This window comes from Eucyclogobius newberryi, unplaced genomic scaffold (assembly GCF_026437365.1).
Source record: "Eucyclogobius newberryi isolate DKJ021-1_F unplaced genomic scaffold, fEucNew1.0.hap1 SCAF_9, whole genome shotgun sequence".
Lineage (NCBI taxonomy): Eukaryota > Metazoa > Chordata > Actinopteri > Gobiiformes > Gobiidae > Eucyclogobius > Eucyclogobius newberryi.
The window spans coordinates 33,517,932-33,542,227 of record NW_027316532.1 but is presented as its reverse complement, the minus strand read 5'-3'; the positions used below and the strand labels follow the sequence as shown (position 1 = coordinate 33,542,227).

Below are 24,296 nucleotides of genomic sequence, written 5' to 3'. Positions count from 1 at the left end.
CAGCGGTAAGTCTCGGCTCGTGCGCTCCGCGTCACTGAAGTCACTGAAAGTGAAGAAACAAAAGATATCCTTCCGCCTGATCAGCGTGGACCTATCGCTCTGCCCCGGACACTCAACACTCTGAAACTAAACACTCAAAGACACACACTGCACGTAATGTCAGATACTTTTAAGAGACCTGGTCATTTCTTCATGTTTACACTTTTGTAAGCAAGTGATGCTTGTGAGCAATAGTGATGTCGAACTTTTTTCTTCTGACCCACGGAGCGGCGGAGGAATTTTTTAACTCATTTTTCTTCTTCTCAAAGCCATGAGTCAAAATTAACCCGTTCAGGTTTTTTTTTCCCTCTTCTATTATGAGTGCAGTTTATGCTTTAACAACACTTTTCTGCAAACATTCACTTTCTACTATTAACTACCGTTCTTTTTGTCTTTCTGTCAGACAGGTGAAATGGAAATGTCTCTTAGTAGTGTCTGCCCTACAACAGAATGTTCTGGACACTTATTTATCATTGCCTATTGACAAATTAGTCTACTCTCCTGGGAAAGCCCCAAAATTCCCCCCAAAAGAGAAACAGTGAATTATATAACAAATAATAAACCAGAATTTACCCTGATATATCTTATGTCCTGATTTGCTTGGAGTAAACACTCATTAGCTTTCAGTCTGTTGTAATGCGTTAATACTAATCTTATTATCTGCTCTCAGGTCTAATAATCCAGGTGTAAATCCCAGGCTCATCACAATAACAACAGAGTGGTGATTTGTTGGTCTTTACACCCTGTTAGTAAAACACTGGACCCCCTGCTGCAGCCCCTGGCCCTCTGTGTCCTCCTCTGAGCCCCGGGACCACAATCTCTGCAGGGATCTGGACCGACAACGCTTTTGTTTGGGAGGACGAGATCAACCTCTGCAAATGTGAAGTGTCAAGTAAGGCCATGACAACAAATGGTAAGATCACATCCATGTTTATTAAGAATGCAAATTTGAGCTCGGAGTTTTGAAGGAGCCATTTGGAGTCCTGATTTTTAAAGAGGGGAGATATTGATAATAAATAATAGTGCCCATATGCTCATTCATGAACATCTACTGAATATCCTGTATTACTTTTGACATAGTTTAGTCCAGATTTAGGCTCATTAAACTTGTTCAAGATGGTACAAACAGTAGAATCAATATCGGTCTGAGAACTATTGAATAGGTCATTTATTGAGCAATGCATCTTTCAGACCCAGTTGCGACATCTGCCATGTCTTTGTAGTCATCCATTTTGAGAGACTGTAAATTCCACTTTTATGCTGCTATGCTTTATTTGAGTCTAATGTAACGCGATATAGATCACTTCAGAGGATCACTGTCGGCAGGCCTGTTTTCAGAGGTGACGTCACTCCAGATGTGGACTCACAGTTTGGGAAAGATCCCTGGCTGCGAAGGGCGTGGTTGTCTACAGTTCATAATTTGTGCTGATGAAAGTGCAACATTTAACATGTGACCCAAAAAAATCAGCCCACGACAAATAACAAAATAACAAATACAAGACATTTATTGGTTTATTTTGAGTTAAAAAGCAGTGTCTTAAAGGTGCACAGTGTAACTCTTCTAATGGAGGGTTCGCTACCTGCATAGAGATATTATTGATTTGTCTGTAATGTTCCACAGTATGGCATTAAACGTATCTATCTCCATGGAGACATGCAGCAGATCTATGGAGAGGCGAACACACTTACTCTAAGAACGCATGTTTTTCATTTGAGCAACTATAACCTGTGAATAAAAGCAAGATAGATAAAGTTAATGCCATATTGTGGAAGATTCCTGTAACATCTCCATGGCGATCCTTTGCAATAAAAGTTACTTAGTGCGGCTTTTTTAAGTGCTTGAGAGAGGTTGTTTTTATCAACCCGGGAGGAGCTTTTCACACCAAATCAGAGCGTCAGTCACGGTGACTCTGGCTGTCGGCCTCAAGATTTATCCTGTGGAACAGAGAGATTACAGAGCAGCGCCAGAGCTGTTTAAACTGTGCATGTCCTGAATATTTCACCCCTCTCAGATTCACAGCATGTTTGTTTAATACAGACATAAGAGGTCAAAGTGTTGTCTGGAAGGCTCGTTAGGGGGACGTCGAGAACTAAACCGATGACTGCATTCACATGAGATTATATCATAGAATCTCTACAGTTGAGTACTGCCCGGTGGTGGAGTGGTTAAGGCACAGCCTACGAGCCGGCCGCAGTGTCGTGAGTTCAAATCCCGACATTCGACAATTTATGGCATGATATTTGATGATATAATAATATGATGTATGATGATGTAAATGCAGTAATTGGTTTCTCTCTCATCCCCCATTTCACGCTTATCTTTCCTGTCCAATAAAGCCTTCGGGCCCCAAAAAATGATACATAAAACAGAATGTCTATTGTTTAAAACTGAGCTGGAGGTCGACAAGTTCAAAATGCAGAGTTTTGAACAGGCGCTGACACAAGAGAGGACGGAAATATCGATCAAATCAACTGTAAATTCGGTAAAGATTTGATCTGCAGAGGAATCCATGTGCCGCCTGAATGAGCTCACGTATCACCAGTGGTCCACGTGCCACAGCTTGAGAACCATCGCTATTCTGATAAATTGCATGCAAAAACATTACAATTGAGCACGTGTCCTGCCTTATGACTACACGACAGCTTCCACCTGATACTATCGTATTTATTGTATTTTCTCTTTTTCTTTGTTGTCTTGTCTTGTTTGCCAGTTTTGTTGTTGTTTTTGACACCCCCAAATTCTTGCAAAATGAACAACTAATACAAAACAATAAGATACGAGTCCACAAAAAGCTTGGATGCAGGTTTCTTTGGCAGAATTTACATTTGTGGATTATGATTTGGGTCATTTCTTTCAACAACAGAAATTCAATTAACATTTTTGTTCACTTGATTAACATTATATGATTAAACGTAGTAATTTTGAACTCAATTAGGAAGCTTTCACTTGTTTTTGTGCACTTAAACTAGCGACAAACTGACTTGTTGCTGCCATTATGCTCAAAACGTCTCGACTGATTCTCTGCATGCAGTTTGCAGAGATTTGCAAGCCCATTCGTTCTACTTTTATTGCATTTACACATTATCCATGACTTCTGCCCTGTAAAATGTGTACTTACGTCCAAGAGTAACATTAGCAGAAGCCACTAATCACGGCATCTGCATTCTTAGAAGGCAAGCAATACGCCTCGATCAAGTATATGAAGCCTTTCTATATTTAGTCATGGCAGGAGGCTGATTCCCTTCTCAAGACCCCACAGTGCCTCCGCAGCTGATTAACTTACGTAAACACCACTAAGATATATATCAAGTTCCCTCAGTGCTTTACACTTAGCAAAGCCGTCTCCAAAACACGATCCACTTTTATTTCATTTAAAAAACTCAGCTGCCTCTTTGCGATTAGGTTTGCACAGGTGTTGACTGCAAGCCTGTTGCGGTAGTGTTTGCTGAGATCGACATTTGTGAATCTCCGGCTCTTGGTGTGAGGATCCAATGGCCCCCGTGCCCCTATAAAGACCCCTACACATGAACTGCCTATCCAAAACCATTTTACAGGGTAAGCAGATCTGCCAACAGGAAGCAGAAGGAGTATATTTAGACTCGATTATCACGTCTTCTGCAGTTCTTTGCATGCAGTAGATCAAGCATAAACATCTTATTACAATCATTATGTTCTTCATCTTTATTCTGGATCTACATTAGTCATTACCCATAACTATTCTTCCTGGATGTTTATTTCACCAAAACACATTTTGTTCGTGAAACTTTCACAAACAAAATATTTTTTTTTTGTATTTATGCTATATTAAAATAGGACTAAATGAATGTTGTTTGAGTAATGATAACGTTAGTCCCCTCATACATTTTTAATCCGGTGCTGAATATTAATTATCACTTCCTAACAATTTGTTGTCGGTAAAGGCAGAGTAGAGCATTAGAGCTGAATGTCTGATTTGATTTGCTTTAGCCAGAGTCAGACGTCTGCTCCCTTTGATTTTTGTGTGACAGGGAACTCTAGTGTGCCTTGAACATAGACATTTGACAATTTGAATAAACGGATTCACACATGGATGTAATTGGATAATTCACCATTTTGGAGTGTCCTGAGCCAACTTCTAATCCAAAAAGTCAAGCAGAACAGTCACCGCTGCCAAATTTAGTGGCATGAACTTCATTTGTGACATTATTTACGCTAAAAAGTGTGATTTATTTACTATTATTTTAGTTGGTCTTTTCAACTAAAAATGTGTGCCACGACTCATGAAAATGTTGGAAAACACTGGTCTAGGCCTTCAGTCGCTCTGCCCCACAACTCTGGAAGTCCCACCATCATCATCCGCCCGTGACATTGAGACCCTCCTCCTCTTCAGACTGGCCTATGAAACATGAAACACCCGGAGTGTTGAGTCTTGTATTCTCTGTGTCTTTTATTCTTTTGTAGATTGCATTTTATGTTTTATTGCCGTTTAACTTTTAAGGTGACCATGAGATTTGATTGTAAAGTGTCTTAAAAACTAAAAAGTCATTCACTGCTCACAGCAACCATAGTCTGGTTCTATTCTATCTTTTCTCTCATGGAGCAGTTCAGAGCCAGTATTGCAGCTTTATTCTGCTTTAGATGATATTTTGATAAGATTTAGTTTGGAGGCAGATGCTTGTATAACCAACTCGACTTTACTCTGTAGCTGAAGATAAGATGCGTTTAGTTAGGGCAAACATGTCAGATAGGATTAAGGACAGCCTGGCCACTGAAGCCGCGTCATTAAGATGAGAAATCATTTTCCTGTGTGAACTCGAGGTTATATAAACCAAATGTCAACATGTGCTTGATAAAATGTGTGTCATTTAATCAAACATCCACACCGTCACAACATCAGTACAATTATTGACATGAGATAATAGTCAGAGAAAGTCAACATGCTTGCGTTATAGAGATTTTTACAGTCTTTTACTGTCGTGAAATAATAAAGTTCCCAGAATCACTGTTGGGAAGTACTTTACTCAAGTAGTGGCTATTGTTGGTTTGCCATAGTAAATCTCACTGGATTGACTCGGCTTGGGTTTGATATGAATTCACACATTTTCGTTGTGTAGTCATGAGATTGTAGCCACTTAGCTTTGGGATTTTGGCCTGAGCCAGTGAGCATATGTTCTTCCTAAATGTCCCAGTGGAGAGGTGAGGTAGCGCTGAGGGCCAAATGGTGTGGTCGTGCTTATAGAAGGTGTAAGGTGGCGTTGGGTCTGGCAGCACCAGGTGCACTGGAATGTGCTGCTGTGTGATGGATCCTGAGTGCCCCACACTGCCAGGCTATTTATACTGCCCTGTGGGAAAATAGCATCGTGCTGCACGGTTTACACTGCCCACCTACTCACACACAAACATGCCACCGAAGGGCCAGACATGCTCTGGAATATTCAAAAGGCCAGTCAATATACAGAACACTTAATGTTATTTCCTTTAAAAAAAAAAAAAAAAAAACCTTGTACCCCTTGGAAATGGCAAGAAGTATTACTCAAGATAATTTTAGTTATTACTTTTATTCTCTGTAATAGTCCAACATATGAGATGTCAAAGGTAGTGAAATGTAAGTGTTCACCTCTGGTAATCAACAGTGAAACGTGACCTTGAGAAACACGGCTGGTAGCGGCTCAAACTGCTGATGTATGTTTATGTGGTGAGTTCTGGGAGTAATGGTAGAAGACCCGAAGTTAACATCTTGACCCTGAAGTAATCCACCGTAGCAAATCTACACATTCTGGCACCGGGGACGTTCGGGTTTTCACAGGGTTTTCACAGAGGTCAGATCCATTCCCTGCTCACTCCCACCTCGAGCGCTCTCTATCACATGTAGCTTTACACGCACTTCTGGAGCACACATGCACACTGACAGATACCAAAACATAAACACGCCGCAGCACTGACATGCACAGTTACGGCATCTATCATTCCTGGTCCGTCGGGTCCCAGGGGGCTTCAGGGTCAAAGTCAGAAGTCCTGTTTATCACACAGATGACACGGGAGAGACTAGAAGATGTGGGAAAATGCTGTTATAATGTTGATGGTGCCAGGAAGTCTTTTAAAGCCCTAGTTTGGGATCAAATTGAACAACTGGCGGAATTAAATAAACCATTTCTAGTTTGTTTCTGCCATTTCAGACTGACCTTTATAGATTAAAAAACAAACATGTAACTGGGTTCACCCTGGACAACGGTCAGACGATTGTCACGCTCACGTTCAAGCAGAAGGTTTTATTCTCCTGCTGTTGAGTGAAAAATGACAGGTCGCTTATCTTTTCTTATTAAATTACCACATTGCACTTTGCATTCGTATTGTATTGTTTCGTACGATGTTGCATTGATTAGACAATAATGCATTTTTTAATTTACGCATTGTCATCTCCCTAATCTGACAAATTTATCATATTTATGGTTTATTTTGTGCTTTTTTTCAGAGCCTTTTTATTCGTCATATTAACTTCTTTAAAAAAAAAAAAAAAATCATAAAGTTTGATTTCATGAAGCTGCTCTCATGGACAAATGGTGATCTATTGGACACTGTGAATGAAAGTGCATTTTAACTCTTGGCAAAATCGTGACCTTTTTTTTCTCACAAATCTCTAAAACTTGACACTGTGACGCGACTTGTCTGGATCGTGTGTTTAGAACCAGTTTTGCAAATGCCATCACGCTACATTTTGATGCTTTCAGCCGGGAGGATCCTGCGTGCGTCTCCGAGAGTTCCCCTGTCTGTAAAGCGAGTGTGCTCGACACATCTTGCCGGGTTAATTGTATCATAAATTCACAAGCTGCTAAAAGACAAGCATGGCAGGAATTCACACCTCGGCCCCTCACTTTCTCACAGTCACAGCCGTGCATTGTGTGTGTCAAACTTAGAGCCGCTAATAAATCTGTTATGTTATCTATTCGAGGAAAGATGCATGGGAACTTCACTCGTATCATCAACACTGGTGCATTTTTTACAATTTTGCGGTGTTTCTGCAACATTGTTAAGCAATACTAAGGTAAAGGCTTGATAAGAAATACTAGACAATAAATGTATGTTTAAATTTTTTTAACCACAGTTTCTTTAATATTACCATGTGGTCTTTTACTGGTTCAGATTTAGATTGAGACCAACCAAAAACTATTACGGAAAGGTCAGATTTTGAGTGTATTGACGTGGTAAGATATATAAATGGTCTTAATAATATAAAAACTCTTGGTTAATAGGGACAGAAAATTTTAATTCTGAGTAAAAAGTCTACAAGAAAAATTTCAAACAAGTTCTTCAATTTCCTTCCCATCTCCGTGTCCACGTCTTGTTGTCATCTCACACTTCAAAAGACACACACGTGGATTTTAATGCACATCAAACCGAGAAGTTCAAGTTTTATTGTCCTTTAAAACAAGTGGTGATAAAAAGCCCTTATTGTGCTGATGGTCCGGTGTCCTTTTGCGTCCCCTCCAGAGATAAGAGCCCAGTTCCCAGGACGGTGTGTGTATGCTGTGGGGCAATAACCTGCAGGTCCCATAGACTTCCTCTTTTGGTCCTCTGTGTTTTATGACGCTCTGCACTACAGCTGCTGTGGCCGGTGTGTGAGCGCAGCTTCCTCTGCTCTGGAGAACTGCTGATGATGAGGATGAGCCACAGGTGTCGGCTTTGATCTGAGAAAAACTGCTATAATAAGACTGTATTTATTGGTCGATGTTGGCTCAGAACATCGTACAATATTATTTATGCAAAGCAGCGCTGAAGGATAAATTACTTATGCAACCAATTTGCATAAGTTTGTTGTGTTGTAAGTACCGTATTTTTTCATAGTTTAGGCCGAGGTGCGACTTATACTTATACTCTGGAGCGATTTATATGTGATATTATTTGTTATTTTCAAACTTGCAACCGCATTTCATACTCCAGTGCGACTTACGTATGTTTTTTTAATTCTCGATTATGCATTTTTTTGGCTGGTGCGACTTATTGTCCGGAAAATACGGTAGGTAAATATTTTCTGTTTATATTTTCTGTCTCTGCTCAGGTATCAGTTGATATCAGGTATCATCATATTATCAATATCTGTATTGGAACTAAGAAAGCTGGATTTCTCTAGTGAAGAATATAGAGTTACAATATTTTTCTATTTTTTTATTTATTTCAGGGACAATGCATATCAATACAGTATTTTGTAAATATGCCAGAATTAGCCAAAAGGCTATTTTTCATCTGTAGTCCCATGACATCAGTTCCAGTCAAATTTTACATAGAAATATATAATCTATTTACATTATAAGACATGGAGACATCAGATCAGATTCAATCCCTGGTTCTTCTGCTCCTCTGGTTCCTCTGCTCCTCTGGTTCCGCTGCTCCTCTGGTTCCTCTGCTCCTCTGGTTCCGCTGCTCCTCTGGTTCCGCTGCTCCTCTGGTTCTTCTGCTCCCCTGGTTCTGCTGCTCCTCTGGTTCTGCTGCTCCTCTGGTTCAGCTGCTCCTCTGGTTCTTCTGCTCCTCTGGTTCAGCTGCTCCTCTGGTTCTGCTGCTCCTCTGGTTCAGCTGCTCCTCTGGTTCTGCTGCTCCTCTGGTTCAGCTGCTCCTCTGGTTCTGCTGCTCCTCTGGTTCAGCTGCTCCTCTGGTTCAGCTGCTCCTCTGGTTCTGCTGCTCCTCTGGTTCAGCTGCTCCTCTGGTTCTTCTGCTCCTCTGGTTCTGCTGCTCCTCTGGTTCTGCTGCTCCTCTGGTTCAGCTGCTCCTCTGGTTCAGCTGCTCCTCTGGTTCAGCTGCTCCTCTGGTTCTGCTGCTCCTCTGGTTCTGCTGCTCCTCTGGTTCAGCTGCTCCTCTGGTTCAGCTGCTCCTCTGGTTCAGCTGCTCCTCTGGTTCAGCTGCTCCTCTGGTTCTGCTGCTCCTCTGGTTCCGCTGCTCCTCTGGTTCCTCTGCTCCTCTGGTTCTGCTGCTCCTCTGGTTCCGCTGCTCCTCTGGTTCTGCTGCTCCTCTGGTTCTTATATGAATAAACTGACTGAGTGGTGGAGATGACAGACCATGAATGACACTGCACAATAGACAGAGAGGAGAGTGTGTGTGCAGTGTGGGGCGATGGTGAGTGGTTTGTTTTGTGTGTGTTTCATACAATACAAATAATTACTTCCATTCAACTTGTGCCTTGAACAAGAACCAAGGAAATTTGAGGAAGGACTTGGAAAATGTGTAATTTGAGGTGGGCCTAATCTTTGGAACTAACCTTTGTTTTATAGCTTTTTCATTATTTGAGAAAACACAATGATCTGAAACCATTGTCTGCTGAGTGTAGTATAACTTTATATCTTCAGAATGTGTGCTTAAAAAGGTCTCCCTATTGCCGAGCAGACCTGACTTTTTTAACGAGACATCTTGCGTTACCAGGAGAAGCTGAGAAGAATCAATGAACTTGTAAACTTCAGCTCAACAATGACTTTCTTTCACTGCCTCCTCGTGACGCTGAGAAGCAGAAGCATCACATGTGACAAAAGTGACATCGAGAGTCTGAGGTTCAAAGACAAGGTGAAGGCCGTGTCACGTTTTCCTGTTCCTTTCTGATGATTTTGTGGTTGCAGCAGTGTCTCAACAGGAAATTTAATCAAGGGTAAGACATTTCTGGTGAGACACATACCACACATTTTGTCCTTGAAACTTGATAAATGCAGACGAGATGTTATATCCGCCTTTACCTGTCTGGGCCTGAGTCGTGTCGGTATCGGGCTGACTGTGTGTGCTGTATTTCGAACTCCTGATCACACAAAGTATTTTAATCCAATCAGCTTCGTTTTCACATGACGGTCACACACTGCCGCTGCCATGGAAACGGTGTAGGAAGTGGAGAGAGAGAGAGAGAGAGAGAGAGAGAGAGAGAGAGAGAGAGAGAGAGAGAGAGAGAGAGAGAGAGAGAGAGAGAGACTGAAATTACTGTGGTGATTACACTTTTGACTTGAGCCTACATCAAGTCTCAAGTTTGTCTTTCCTTTTTATCCGTGGTGAAAACATGGAGAAGGATTGTTGAATTGAAAAATTAAATAAGTTCGGGGGAAAGTAATCAAGTCGCATTTTAATACTCAACTTGTGTAAGAAAGAGCATTTGTGATCAGTGAGACTAAAAGCACATTCAAATAATTACTCATGTATTGTCCGTCCTATTTTTCAAAATGTATTTATTTGTGTCAGTCCTATTTTAAAATGGCATTTGCAGTTATTTCTCACACCAAAATAAGTAATACAAATGTTAGGTGACAATAAAAGTACTTAAGAATAATATTGTTATGAAGGTGACAAACCTTCATAAGGATACTTACTCAAGGAAAGAAGGTTTTGTCTTTTGAAACTTCACTTTCAAACGGTTTCCCAAATGGAGCAATGAATTTGAGACATTGGCCCTGAATAATCTGGTGTGGATCCAAATGAGTCTGTATTGACAGTAGAAAACTGTAGGAAACTGTAGGCTTCTAGACCACCTTAGTTAAAAGGTGAATTATGCCCTGTGGTTTGCAGTTGGCACGCAAAACTCTCATTCTTTTTTTTTTTTTTTTGCCATTTCCTGCTATACCTCGAGTATAACACGCACGCGACACACACACACACACACACACTTTCGATTGTCACACAGAACCGTGCAATCTTGGGCGCCACCTGGTGGTCAAGATTAGAAGTTCTACAGGATTTTATGTTGGCTTCACTGTTTGTTTCTATATAATTTCTCCATCCCTCCCAAAAGATTTATCAAAGTTTGAAGCAAATTATTTTATTTATTGATAAGAGAAATAACAAACAAAAATGTATCCATTCCACATCCTCAGCTTTTTACAGTCTTTAAATTGCACTCACACATTTACATCGTACAATGCAAGAAAACACATGGGGAATTAGGTTTGTTATTCCTGATACTTGCTTTTTCTACAAATTCAGTTGCAAACCGGCAAAATGACTACTGAATAATATGGTCAATAACACATTATTTAGCGACAGAAGTAAACAAGTGGATCGGAAAGCACATAAAACAATAAAAAAAAAACTTAAATTAGTTTTTGAGCATATGACAAAATCAGTCAAAACTGTTCCTTGGGTTAATTATAAGGGTTATTTTTTAACAATCTGTTATCATTACACATTTATTATGTGTATGAACCATTCATTTAGGCATTTCAGGCTCGAAGTCCTCTGGCAAGTCTTAATCTGCTGGGAACTTCAAACACAAATCCAGAGAACTCCAGTCAAAAAACATCTGTCATCTTTACTTTGAGTTTTGGTTAAGCTACTGATTTAATGCTCTACCTGTCATAATAAAACTTCATATGTATTTAAAGCACACATTTGTTGAGGACAAAAACAGACAAGAGTATTGGTAAAGTCTTAATTAGAGCAGGGGTCCTTATTTTAGTTCATAAGTGGTGGCGTTTAAGTGTCTACAGATTCTGTGCAGCTCGGTTTGCTTCGATACTTCTTTTCCTCTTCTTGGGTTTCACTCTCAGAGCCACCAGAAGCGAACATACACAATGAGCATGATGAAAAAGACACCGCCTGCCGCCAGCTTGGCATAAGTAGAGCGGGTGTTTAGATACTTGGCATCACTTCTGTACTTCTTTGACAAGGACGACAAGTTAATGGCCTTGGAGTCCAGAGCTGCAAAAAAGAAAAACATGACTATTTAATAATAATAGTAATATTTAGTCTATTATGCAGGGTTAAATTGCTGTTTTTACGATCCTGTGTATTTGTTCAGGGTTAGCCTAATCTGTCTATTCAAAGTCCATTGCTGCTCTCAGAATGAATTAACTTTGTGTTTTTACAGCGCTGATCTATAGTTACTTAATGAATAAATAACAGTTACACATCCCTGGTCAGTTACCCATTTAATCGATTGATTGGTCAAAATTTTTATTAGTCAATTAATTTTAAATTGTAAAGGATTTTATATTTAGTAGTAGCACAAAAGCAGAAGGTATGGAGCGAGTTAGCTGAAGATTAAGGGAGTGAATCATGAGATTAATCTGCCTTTTTACATATAAATCCACCGCTTCCTCGTCATTTTCTGTGTTAATAGCTGCTTTTATTTGAACACTTGTGTGATCGTGGTCGTGGGAGTGTAGTTTGGGTCATTTCACGAAGATGCTGAAAGGTTTTGAGCCCTTTCCCTATGTCTTTCAAGCCACTGATTAACAGGGCATGGTTTCAAGTCAAAAACAGCCCTTCACATCAAAAAACTGATCCAAATGTGTCAAGTCACTGGATGGAATATCTACTTTCTGTCTCTGCCATCTGCTATTTCAGGTCTCTGGTGTCAGTTAATATCGTTTTGAGTGTCGTCAGATGCTAAAAGCCCAAGTATTGATCTCAGAATTGAAGGAATTGGTGCCTCTTTAACATGAATGACAAATGAAAACGCACCAGAAAGGGCCTCTCCCCGCTGTAGCACCTCTTCTATGTTAGCCACCATAATTCTTTGAACGTCCTGGAGCTCCGTGTTGATGTTCCCCAGATTTCTTCGCGCCCGGCTGTCGATGTAAGACTTTTTGGTTTTTTGGATGTAAGAGTCTGAGAAAATAGAAGGAGGGTTACACAATGGATGGGCACAGAAGCAGTCTAAAGCAAAGCCTGTGACATTGCATTACATTTTTGGCTTTATTATTGATTGAGATGGGTAAAAAAGTTCATTCTGAAATGCAAAAGGAGTCTATGATCAATTATCAGCTCATTTCTTGGGTCAATCTTATATAGTGTCAACTCTACCACAGTGTTTACAGCACAAAAATATAACCCAAAGTCTCTCCTACAATCGCCAGGAAACCTCCTTTGTTATTGGACTTAAATCTCCTAAATAATAATAAAGTGTAATTGGCCAAATTGTTCACTCACTTCAAAAATCAACCCACAAATGTAACAGCTTGCTTACCAAATTCGATAAATGCGTATGGTCTGGACACCGTGGGAACCCTCTTTCCGTGCTGCTCGTGAAACTCTGCCTGCAGGTCTTCAAGGTAAGCAAAAGCTAGCTTCTTGGGGAAACTGGCTTCACATAGCACCAGGTAACACACACCTTTCTCTATACAATAACTAGAACGGACAAACGTAATTGTTAGTATTGTTTGATTATGTTAATAGTCTTGCTCTTTTAATGAATGCGCAAACTTACTGGAAAGTGACCGAGCCAGCCTCCAATGTGCAGCGGGTTGGACTCTGTTCATTGAGTTTCCGGAAGAGCTGCTTGGCTTGACTCTGATATTGCTGGATGTCCCGACCCAACTAAGCAAAACACAAAAACACCAGTGGTTAGATTAACATCAACTCATAAATAGTTTGTATTTGGTGCGGGGAAATGACTACCAAAACATAAGGCATTAAAAATACATTAACAATATACCTGGACAAAACGAACATAACTTGCATTTCAACTGTTTGGTCTTGAAATCAACCACAGTGCAGGCAGACCGGCTGTGATGCTACATTTGACAATGACTAAGGCTTTTCTTCTTCCGACTGATGTAATTGGGGTTATTTATTTGGACAGTAATGTAGCATCACAGCTCCATTAAATAAAGACACTACAAACCTTTTCACTCCCCTTTCATGAAAGCAAATAAGAAAGTAGAGAAAGATATTAGACCATAACAAAACATGCAAGCGTAACCATACCCCAACAATGTAATCCCATTATCACTGCAGGCTGCTGGGCGCTTCATTTTATGTTTTACTCCTCATACATACGTCAAGATAAGATAGGATAGTCTCTGGTTTGTGCATTCTAGTAACTCACAATATAGAACTCCAATATTAGTTCAAACCATAGGACTAAAATTGAATTATTTATTGGAAAGCTGTTGTTATATATATATATAAAATAATCGTGTGTACGTTTTGCATGTTGCCTTTCATGTTGCGCAGGAAGATCTGAGCTTTAGTGAGTCCAACAAGTAACTTCTCTGACAAAATAAAGATACTAATTAATGACTGAAGTGTTTCAATGAGCTTTGAAATGTGTTTTTTCAAATATATTGTACATTTAGAAACGTTATTGTGTCAGTGACATTATAAGTAGTAGCAATATTATCATATATTCTGATATTTTCATGCAGCAGACTCACACTTCAAAATGTGTTATCGTGATAAGCCTAACTTAAGACAGCAGAAATCACATATCTAATATTTATTTCCTATAAATCAACGATTGCATCAAACATACTAGATGATGAGTCAGAGATGCCAAAGGTAAATAGAAGGCTGCTCTAAAACAGGTTGGCCTACTGCCTCCTGAATGCCTAAAAGTACAAACAGCTGGGTTTATTTATGGTCAGTTTTGCCTTGGATCCAGATAATGAAAGAATATCACCGCTGTTTAAATAGTGACAATTTGGAATCACCCTGCAATTGGACGAAAGGGCATGTTTTATGGGGATTTGAAGTCAGCCAGCTTTGATCTACAGCACACACACACACACACAGGGGCCACATAGGCAAAAACAGCAGTGTAGCTTTACCTGCTCGTCCTCCTGCATTGAAGCGGCCAGCGGGAGCCCGTCCGCCAGCCGCGCTATCATCGTCAGCAGCACCATGTTTGTCGCGAGGTTTGGTCCTGTTCTCCTCGACCCACTAACACTTAGAGGCGCCTGCTACCGTTGCCTGACAGCACTGGACCGCCCTGGACACTGACAACACCGCAGGCTGACGAGGCTGACGCGCTGAGCTGGCCGGAAGCAGCGCGATAGCTTTGTGTGCAACGAGTAAAACGTCCGCCGCTAAATAGAACGGAACGTACTCACTAATCTAAAGTTCCGGGTTCTTCTTGTTCTTCTTGTTCTTCTTGTTCTTCTTCTTGTTCTTCTTCTTGTTCTTCTTCTTGTTCTTCTTCTTGTTCTTCTTCTTGTTCTTCTTCTTGTTCTTCTTCTTGTTCTTCTTCTTGTTCTTCTTCTTGTTCTTCTTCCTGTTCTTCTTGTTCTTCTTGTTCTTGTTCTTGTTCTTGTTCTTGTTCTTGTTCTTCTTCTTCTTCTTCTTCTTCTTCTTCTTCTTCTTCTTCTTCTTCTTCTTCTTCTTCTTCTTCTTCTTCTTCTTCTTCTTCTTCTTCTTCTTCTTCTTCTTCTTCTTCTTCTTCTTCTTGTACGTCTTAAGACTTCATTCTAGAATTTATTCTTTAGACTTTATACTTTAGCTCAACTTGTTGTTGTTGTTGTTGTTGTTGTTGTTGTTGTTGTCTTACTTTTAATGACAGTTGGCAGCCAGTTGAGAAGGTGCAAAGTATGTGTTTTATGCTTAAACTATTAAAAAAAAAGAGGGAGAGGGAGAATGAAAGAGAGAAAGAGGGAGAGCGCTCTTCTTTGTCTTCTTAGTTGTTGTTGTTGTTGTTGTTGTTTTATGGCGGTTGGCATCCGAGTGTTGCATTACCGCCAGACTTTATTCCTCAGACGTTTCGTAGTCCTCAGACTCTGTCGTAGTCCGTAAAAGTACTCCTCCCATTGCTTTGGCATTACAAAGCCCATGAGGTCATGATGTGTTTTTGTGACTAGAATAGTTGTTGTGTTGTTGTTGTTGTTGTTGTTGTTGTTGTTGTTGTTGTTGTTGTTTTATGGCAGTTGGCATCCAATTGTTGCATTACCGGCAGACTTTATTCCTCAGACTTTTCGTAGTCCTCAGACTGTCGTAGTCCGTAAAAGTACTCCTTCTATTGCTTTGGTGTTACAAAGCCCATGAGGTCATGATATGTCTTTGTGACTAGAATAGTTGTCGTTGTTGTTGTTGTTGTTTTATGGCGGTTGGCGTCCAAGTGTTGCATTACCGCCAGACTTTATTCCTCAGACTTTGTCGTAGTCCTCAGACTCTGTCGTAGTCCGTAAAAGTACTCCTTCCATTGCTTTGGTGTTACAAAGCCCATGAGGTCATGATATGTCTTTGTGACCGGCTTTATTCCAGGGAGACTCTTCTTCATCTTCCTCTCCTTCTTTGACGTTCGGTGCTTCCACCGTACAGCTTTATTCTTCAGGCTTCATTCTATAGGCTTTAATATGTCCACTGATGTCGCCGCTTGGTAGCCGTGCGTCTACGAGACTGGGCGAGGACAGGAGACCACCCCCACCCCCATCTCGTCACTCTGATCACTCTGACTCCCCACAAGCAGACCCCCATCACTCCGACTCCCATTTAGCGCCTTTAGCCTGTTTTCTATATCTGCCCAATCAAGCTCCTTTGTTCCAAGGAATCTCCCTGCAGCTTTAGCAATGATCCTGATCCTTTCAGTTCTGCTTTGAGTCTGAGCAGCACAGTTTACAACATCCACCATAAAGAGTACAAAATCCTCTCTATCCACAACCAGGGTATTCTCATTAATTCTGGAACCTGCACACTTGGGACCTCCACTCTTGAAACCTTCACACTTCTTGGGAGCCACGCTGGCCTCTCTCATTTCGCCCTGGCTGGGAGCAGCGCTGGCTCCTCTCTCTGTATTTACTCTAAACTCGTTACTTGAAACTTTCTTGACTGCATCTGCATAGGATATACCTTGAGAGACCTTTATTTTCTGCACCTCAGCAGCTCTTTTGCTAAACCTGCATCCCCCGTAGGCAGAGCTATGTTCTTCCCCACAGTTACAGCACTTCAGTTTTGCACCCACGTCACACTTCCCATACTCATGATCTCCTGCACATTTACCACACCTTTGCCTCCCTCTACAGACCGCTGCAATATGCCCAAAGCGCTGGCACTTAAAGCAACGCAGGGGTGGCGGAACATATGGCCTGACGCTATAGCACATGTACCCAATGAACACCTTACTAGGCAGGCACCTCCCTTCAAGTGTTACCATTACCGACAAGCTGTCACATCTTACCCCAAACCGGGTCACCTTCAAACGCCTAGCGTCCACCACCGTAACTCCCGTCAAATTCTCCTTAACTTCATCCACAGACGTCGCCGTAGGGACACCTACGATAACTCCTCTGACCGTGTTTCTTTCAGCATTAGACACAAGAATGTCCTTTCCATCCAGACGTTTAGTTCCAATCGCCTTCCGTTGCTGAGCCGCGTCCTTGCACACGACCAGCAGCGAGCCATCTCTAAGGACACTCGCCCTCTTGATCACTCCCACAGCTACAGTTAGGCTCTTTGACAATGCCACTGAATTCCACTCCTTAAAGGATGCACTATCCTGTGCAAGCTTTATGATCACCTTACAGTCTCTGCTCTCACCCCGGATATCAATAGCTTCAGCCTCATCCTGCTGCTCATTCCCAGAACCCTCGGACGAGCTAAGGGACTTTTTACGTTTCCGGGCACGTGCAGCCAGAAAAGGCTGCTCCTCCACGCCGTCCAGAACGTCTTCCATCCCCGATCCACTCTCCTCCGCCATCTCCCGTCTCTCCAGACCGGGTGTTGAGCAAGGTTGTTGTTGTTGTTGTTGTTGTTGTTTTATGGCGGTTGGTAGAATAGTTGTTGTGTCAGAGACCAACCGGCTTTATTCCAGGGGGACTCTTCTTCACCTTCCTCGCCCTCTTTGACGTTCGGTGCTTTGGAAGTACAAAGCCCATGAGATCATGGGACGTCTTTGTTGTTTTACAAAGCCCATGAGATCATGGGACGTCTTTGTCGTTTTATCCTTTAGAAGTCCTTCTTCCATCACTTTGGCGTTTCTAGGCCCATGAAGTCCGAGAGTCTGAGGACTAGGAATAAAGTCTGGCGGTAATGCAACAATGACGGACTACGACAGAGTCTGCATCTCATGACTTCTTGGGCTTTGTCAAAGCACTGGAAGACAAAACTGTGAGGAGACCTTGCTCAACACCCGGTCTGGAGAGACGGGAGATGGCGGAGGAGAGTGGATCGGGGATGGAAGACGTTCTGGACGGCGTGGAGGAGCAGCCTTTTCTGCCTGCACGTGCCCGGAAACGTAAAAAGTCCCTTAGCTCGTCCGAGGGTTCTGGGAATGAGCAGCAGGATGAGGCTGAAGCTATTGATGTCCGGGGTGAGAGCAGAGACTGTAAGGTGATCATAAAGCTTGCACAGGATAGTGCATCCTTTAAGGAGTGGAATTCAGTGGCATTGTCAAAGAGCCTAACTGTAGCTGTGGGAGTGATCAAGAGTGCGAGTGTCCTTAGAGATGGCTCGCTGCTGGTCGTGTGCAAGGACGCGGCTCAGCAACGGAAGGCGATTGGAACTGAACGTCTGGGTGGAAAGGACATTCTTGTGTCTAATGCTGAAAGAAACACGGTCAGAGGAGTTATCATAGGTGTCCCTACGGCGACGTCTGTGGATGAAGTTAAGGAGAATTTGACGGGAGTTACTGTGGTGGACGCTAGGCGTTTGAAGGTGACCCGGTTTGGGGTAAGATGTGACAGCTTGTCGGTAATGGTAACACTTGAAGGGAGGTGCCTGCCTAGTAAGGTGTTCATTGGGTACATGTGCTATAGCGTCAGGCCATATGTTCCGCCGCCCCTGCGTTGCTTTAAGTGCCAGCGCTTTGGGCATATTGCAGCGGTCTGTAGAGGGAGGCAAAGGTGTGGTAAATGTGCAGGAGATCATGAGTATGGGAAGTGTGACGTGGGTGCAAAACTGAAGTGCTGTAACTGTGGGGAAGAACATAGCTCTGCCTACGGGGGATGCAGGTTTAGCAAAAGAGCTGCTGAGGTGCAGAAAATAAAGGTCTCTCAAGGTATATCCTATGCAGATGCAGTCAAGAAAGTTTCAAGTAACGAGTTTAGAGTAAATACAGAGAGAGGAGCCAGCGCTGCTCCCAGCCAGGGCGAAATGAGAGAGGCCAGCGTGGCTCCCAAGAAGTGTGAAGGTTTCAAGAGTGGAGGTCCCAAGTGTGCAGGTTCCAGAATTAATGAGAATACCCTGGTTGTGGATAGAGAGGATTTTGTACTCTTTATGGTGGATGTTGTAAACTGTGCTGCTCAGACTCAAAGCAGAACTGAAAGGATCAGGATCATTGCTAAAGCTGCAGGGAGATTCCTTGGAACAAAGGAGCTTGATTGGGCAGATATAGAAAACAGGCTAAAGGCGCTAAATGGGAGTCGGAGTGATGGGGGTCTGCTTGTGGGGAGTCAGAGTGATCAGAGTGACGAGATGGGGGTGGGGGTGGTCTCCTGTCCTCGCCCAGTCTCGTAGACGCACGGCTACCAAGCAGCGACATCAGTGGACATATTAAAGCCTATAGAATGAAGCCTGAAGAATAAAGCTGTACGGTGGAAGCACCGAACGTCAAAGAAGGAGAGGAAGATGAAGAAGAGTCTCCCTGGAATAAAGCCGGTCACAAAGACATATCATGACCTCATGGGCTTTGTAACACCAAAGCAATGGAAGGAGTACTTTTACGGACTACGACAGAGTCTGAGGACTACGACGACAGAGTCTGAGGACTACGACAAAGTCTGAGGAATAAAGTCTGGCGGTAATGCAACACTTGGATGCCAACCGCCATAAAACAACAACAACAACAACAACAACAACTACGACATGGAAGGAGTACTTTTACGGACTACGACAGAGTCTGAGGACTACGACAAAGTCTGAGGAATAAAGTCTGGCGGTAATGCAACACTTGGATGCCAACCGCCATAAAACAACAACAACAACAACAACAACATGAAGTCCAAGCGCGTTAGAACATCCTCTTGCTCCTCATCCTCGGCTCAGTCTCCAACACCCCCCACCTCTATAAACGTTTACCCAGCCCTGTGCTACATAAGTAAGCAACCACAGCCTGACACAAACCCTGTGACTGGATCGCCAGAACGTTCCGCAGATTGAACTCCCGCCCATTATTCCGAAACCACAAGGCCAACCCGGCCCTTTCCCTATCATAAGCCTCACAGCAAATCAGCACATGCTCGACGTGTTTTATGACGGTTGGCAGTGGTGGGAAAGTTCACTTTCTACATGAACTAGTTCAGTTCATAGTTCACAGCTCCAAAAAATGAACTAGTTCAGTTCTTTTTTTCAATATTATGCTTTAATGTTTCTAAATTATTTCCACAGTCCATATACAACCACAGGGAGCAATTATTTGATTAGTTTAATGCTGAAACTATGTGTCAGATTTCATCTTCATATCCAATTTTGAATCCTTTTTTCGTTCGCCGGCAGTAATACAGTACATTCAGTTCACGTTCACCAAAATTATGAACGCGTTCATGAACACTGGCGGTTGGTATCCAAGTGTTACATTACCGCCACCCGCTGTAGTTGTACGTCAAACTTTAGACTTTATTCTTTAGACTTTATTCTTCAGAAGCACAGAAGTTCAAAGCCTACGAGTTCACACTACAAGGATTGTGGATTACTTTTTCTGATACCAACTGCCATAAAACAACAGCAACACGGGGAAGAAGAACGCAACAACAACAAAAACAACAACAACAACAACATGCCAAAGGCGAAGAAGAAGAAGCATTATTTTTTTTAATTTATTTTAAATTTATTTATTTATTTGACAGGTACAATGCAATCATACATAGTTACAAACAAAGCTTGCAGCCGATGTGATGCACACAAAGATTATAGCCAGAGCTAATTTTCAACTTCTGTCCCTGGTTGGGCTTTTCTAAATCCCCCCACAGATATAAAAGGCATTATAACACATTTCCATTAAAATAAAAGCAGGTCCATTAACGCCCGCTGGGATGTTTGGGACATACGCTCCAGGGTCCCTGGCCAGCCTGGTGAAGATGAAGAAAAAGAAGAGTTGGGTCTGCGCTGTGGGCGGTCTGGAGAGACAGGAGATCGCGGAGGAGAGTGGATCGATGGTCTGGGTGGAAAGGACATTCTTGTGTCTGATGCTGAAAGAAACATGGTCAGAGGAGTTATCGTAGGCGTCCCTACGACAATGTCTGTGGATGAAGTAAAGGAGAATTTGACTGGATCTAAGGTGGTGGACGCTAGGCGGTTGAAGGTGACCCGGTTTTAGGGTAAGATGTGACAGCCTGTCGGTAACGGTAACACTTGAAGGGAAATGTCTTCCTGGTGAGGTGTTCATTGGGTACATGTGCTATAGCGTCAGGCCATATGCTCCACCGCCCCTGCGTTGCTTTAAGTGCCAGCGCTTTGGGCATATTGCAGCGGTCTGCAGAGGGAAGCAAAGATGTGGTAAATGTGCAGGAGATCACGAGTATGGGAAGTGTGACGAAGGAGCAAAACTGAAGTGCTGTAACTGTGGGGAAGAACATAGCTCTGCCTACGGGGATGCAAGTTTAGCAAAAGAGCTGCTGAGGTGCAGAAAATGAAGGTCTCTCAAGGTATATCCTATGCGGATGCAGTCAAGAAAGTTTCAAGTAACGAGTAAATAAAGTAAATACAGAGAGAGGAGCCAGCGCTGCTCCCAGCCAGAGCGAAGTGAGAGAAGCCAGCGTTGCTCCCAAGAAGTGTGAAGGTTCCAAGTGTGGAGGTTCCAGAATTAATGAGAATACATTGGTTGTGGATAGAGAGGATTTTGTGCTCTTTATGGAGGATGTTATAAACTGTGCTGCTCAAACTCAAAGCAGAACTGAAAGGATCAGGATCATTGCTAAAGCTGCAGGGAGATTCCTTGGAACAAAGGAGCTTGATTGGGCTTTATTCCAGGGAGACTCTTCTTCATCTTCCTCTCCTTCTTTGACGTTCGGTGCTTCCACCGTACAGCTTTATTCTTTAGGCTTAATATTTCCACTGATGTCGCTGCTTGGTAGCCGTGCGTCTACGAGACTGGACGAGGACAGGAGACCACCCCCACCCCCATCTCGTCACTCTGATCACTCTGACTCCCCACAAGCAGACCCCCATCACTCCGACTCCCATTTAGCGCCTTTAGCCTGTTTTCTATATCTGCCCAATCAAGCTCCTTTGTTCCAAGGAATCTCCCTGCAGCTTTAGCAATGATCCTGATCCTTTCAGTTCTGCTTTGAGTCTGAGCAGCACAGTTTACAACATCCACCATAAAGAGTACAAAATCCTCTCTATCCACAACCAGGGTATTCTCATTAATTCTGGAACCTGCACACTTGGGACCTCCACTCTTGAAACCTTCACACTTCTTGGGAGCCACGCTGGCCTTTCTCATTTCGCCCTGGCTGGGAGCAGCGCTGGCTCCTCTCTCTGTATTTACTCTAAACTTGTTACTTGAAACTTTCTTGACTGCATCTGCATAGAATATACCTTGAGAGACCTTTATTTTATGCACCTCAGCAGCTCTTTTGCTAAACCTGCATCCCCCATAGGCAGAGCTATGTTCTTCCCCACAGTTACAGCACTTCAGTTTTGCTCCCACGTCACACTTCCCATACTCGTGATCTCCTGCACATTTACCACATCTTTGCCTCCCTCTACAGACCGCTGCAATATGCCCAAAGCGCTGGCACTTAAAGCAACGCAGGGGCGGTGGAACATATGGCCTAACGTCATGGCACATGAACCCAATGAACACCTTACTAGGCAGGCACCTCCCTTCAAGTGTTACCATTACCGACAAGCTGTCACATCTTACCCCAGACCGGGTCACCTTCAACCGCCTAGCGTCCACCACCGTAGCTCCAGTCAAATTCTCCTTAACTTCATCCACAGACGTCGCCGTAGGGACACCTACGATAACTCCTCTGACCGTGTTTCTTTCAGCATCAGACACAAGAATGTCCTTTCCACCCAGACGTTTAGTTCCAATCGCCTTCCGTTGCTGAGCCGCGTCCTTGCACATGACCAGCAGCGAGCCATCTCTAAGGACACTCGCACTCTTGATCACTCCCACAGCTACAGTTAGGCTCTTTGACAATGCCACTGAATTCCATTCCTTAAAGGATGCACTATCCTGTGCAAGCTTTATGATCACCTTACAGTCTCTGCTCTCACCCCGGATATCAATAGCTTCAGCCTCATCCTGCTGCTCATTCCCAGAACCCTCGGACGAGCTAAGGGACTTTTTACGTTTCCGGGCACGTGCAGCCAGAAAAGGCTGCTCCTCCACGCCGTCCAGAACGTCTTCGACCACCGATCCACTCTCCTCCGCCATCTCCCGTCTCTCCAGACTTCTTTGGTGTTTTTTTTCAGACTTCTTGAGTCCAGTAGATGCACGGGTGCCAAGCAACGACATCAGTGGAAATATCAAAGCCTAAAGAATGAAGCCTAAAAAATAAAGCTGTACGGCGGAAGCGCCGAACATCAAAGAAAGAAAGGAAGATGAAGAAGAGTCAGCCCTGGAATAAAGCCGGTCGGACTTTGAACTCTTGGGCTTTGTCAAAGCACTGGAAGACAAAACTGTGAGGAGACCTTGCTCAACACCCGGTCTGGAGAGACGGGAGATGGCGGAGGAGAGTGGATCGGGGATGGAAGACGTTCTGGACGGCGTGGAGGAGCAGCCTTTTCTGCCTGCACGTGCCCGGAAACGTAAAAAGTCCCTTAGCTCGTCCGAGGGTTCTGGGAATGAGCAGCAGGATGAGGCTGAAGCTATTGATGTCCGGGGTGAGAGCAGAGACTGTAAGGTGATCATAAAGCTTGCACAGGATAGTGCATCCTTTAAGGAGTGGAATTCAGTGGCATTGTCAAAGAGCCTAACTGTAGCTGTGGGAGTGATCAAGAGTGCGAGTGTCCTTAGAGATGGCTCGCTGCTGGTCGTGTGCAAGGACGCGGCTCAGCAACGGAAGGCGATTGGAACTGAACGTCTGGGTGGAAAGGACATTCTTGTGTCTAATGCTGAAAGAAACACGGTCAGAGGAGTTATCATAGGTGTCCCTACGGCGACGTCTGTGGATGAAGTTAAGGAGAATTTGACGGGAGTTACTGTGGTGGACGCTAGGCGTTTGAAGGTGACCCGGTTTGGGGTAAGATGTGACAGCTTGTCGGTAATGGTAACACTTGAAGGGAGGTGCCTGCCTAGTAAGGTGTTCATTGGGTACATGTGCTATAGCGTCAGGCCATATGTTCCGCCGCCCCTGCGTTGCTTTAAGTGCCAGCGCTTTGGGCATATTGCAGCGGTCTGTAGAGGGAGGCAAAGGTGTGGTAAATGTGCAGGAGATCATGAGTATGGGAAGTGTGACGTGGGTGCAAAACTGAAGTGCTGTAACTGTGGGGAAGAACATAGCTCTGCCTACGGGGGATGCAGGTTTAGCAAAAGAGCTGCTGAGGTGCAGAAAATAAAGGTCTCTCAAGGTATATCCTATGCAGATGCAGTCAAGAAAGTTTCAAGTAACGAGTTTAGAGTAAATACAGAGAGAGGAGCCAGCGCTGCTCCCAGCCAGGGCGAAATGAGAGAGGCCAGCGTGGCTCCCAAGAAGTGTGAAGGTTTCAAGAGTGGAGGTCC

General features: G+C 43.3%; 1 protein-coding gene across 1 annotated transcript; it reads right to left on the bottom strand.

The window, feature by feature from the left end:
• Positions 1–10,780: 10,780 nt before the first annotated feature.
• On the bottom strand, positions 10,781–14,677 carry sec22bb (SEC22 homolog B, vesicle trafficking protein b). Its single transcript, XM_072439246.1, has 5 exons — positions 14,527–14,677; positions 13,185–13,294; positions 12,945–13,105; positions 12,440–12,586; positions 10,781–11,674 (listed from the first exon to the last, which is right to left on the bottom strand). The coding sequence occupies exons 1-5, from the start codon at positions 14,599–14,601 to the stop codon at positions 11,520–11,522; spliced, it is 648 nt and encodes a 215-aa protein (XP_072295347.1). The 5' UTR covers positions 14,602–14,677; the 3' UTR covers positions 10,781–11,519.
• Positions 14,678–24,296: the final 9,619 nt, after the last annotated feature.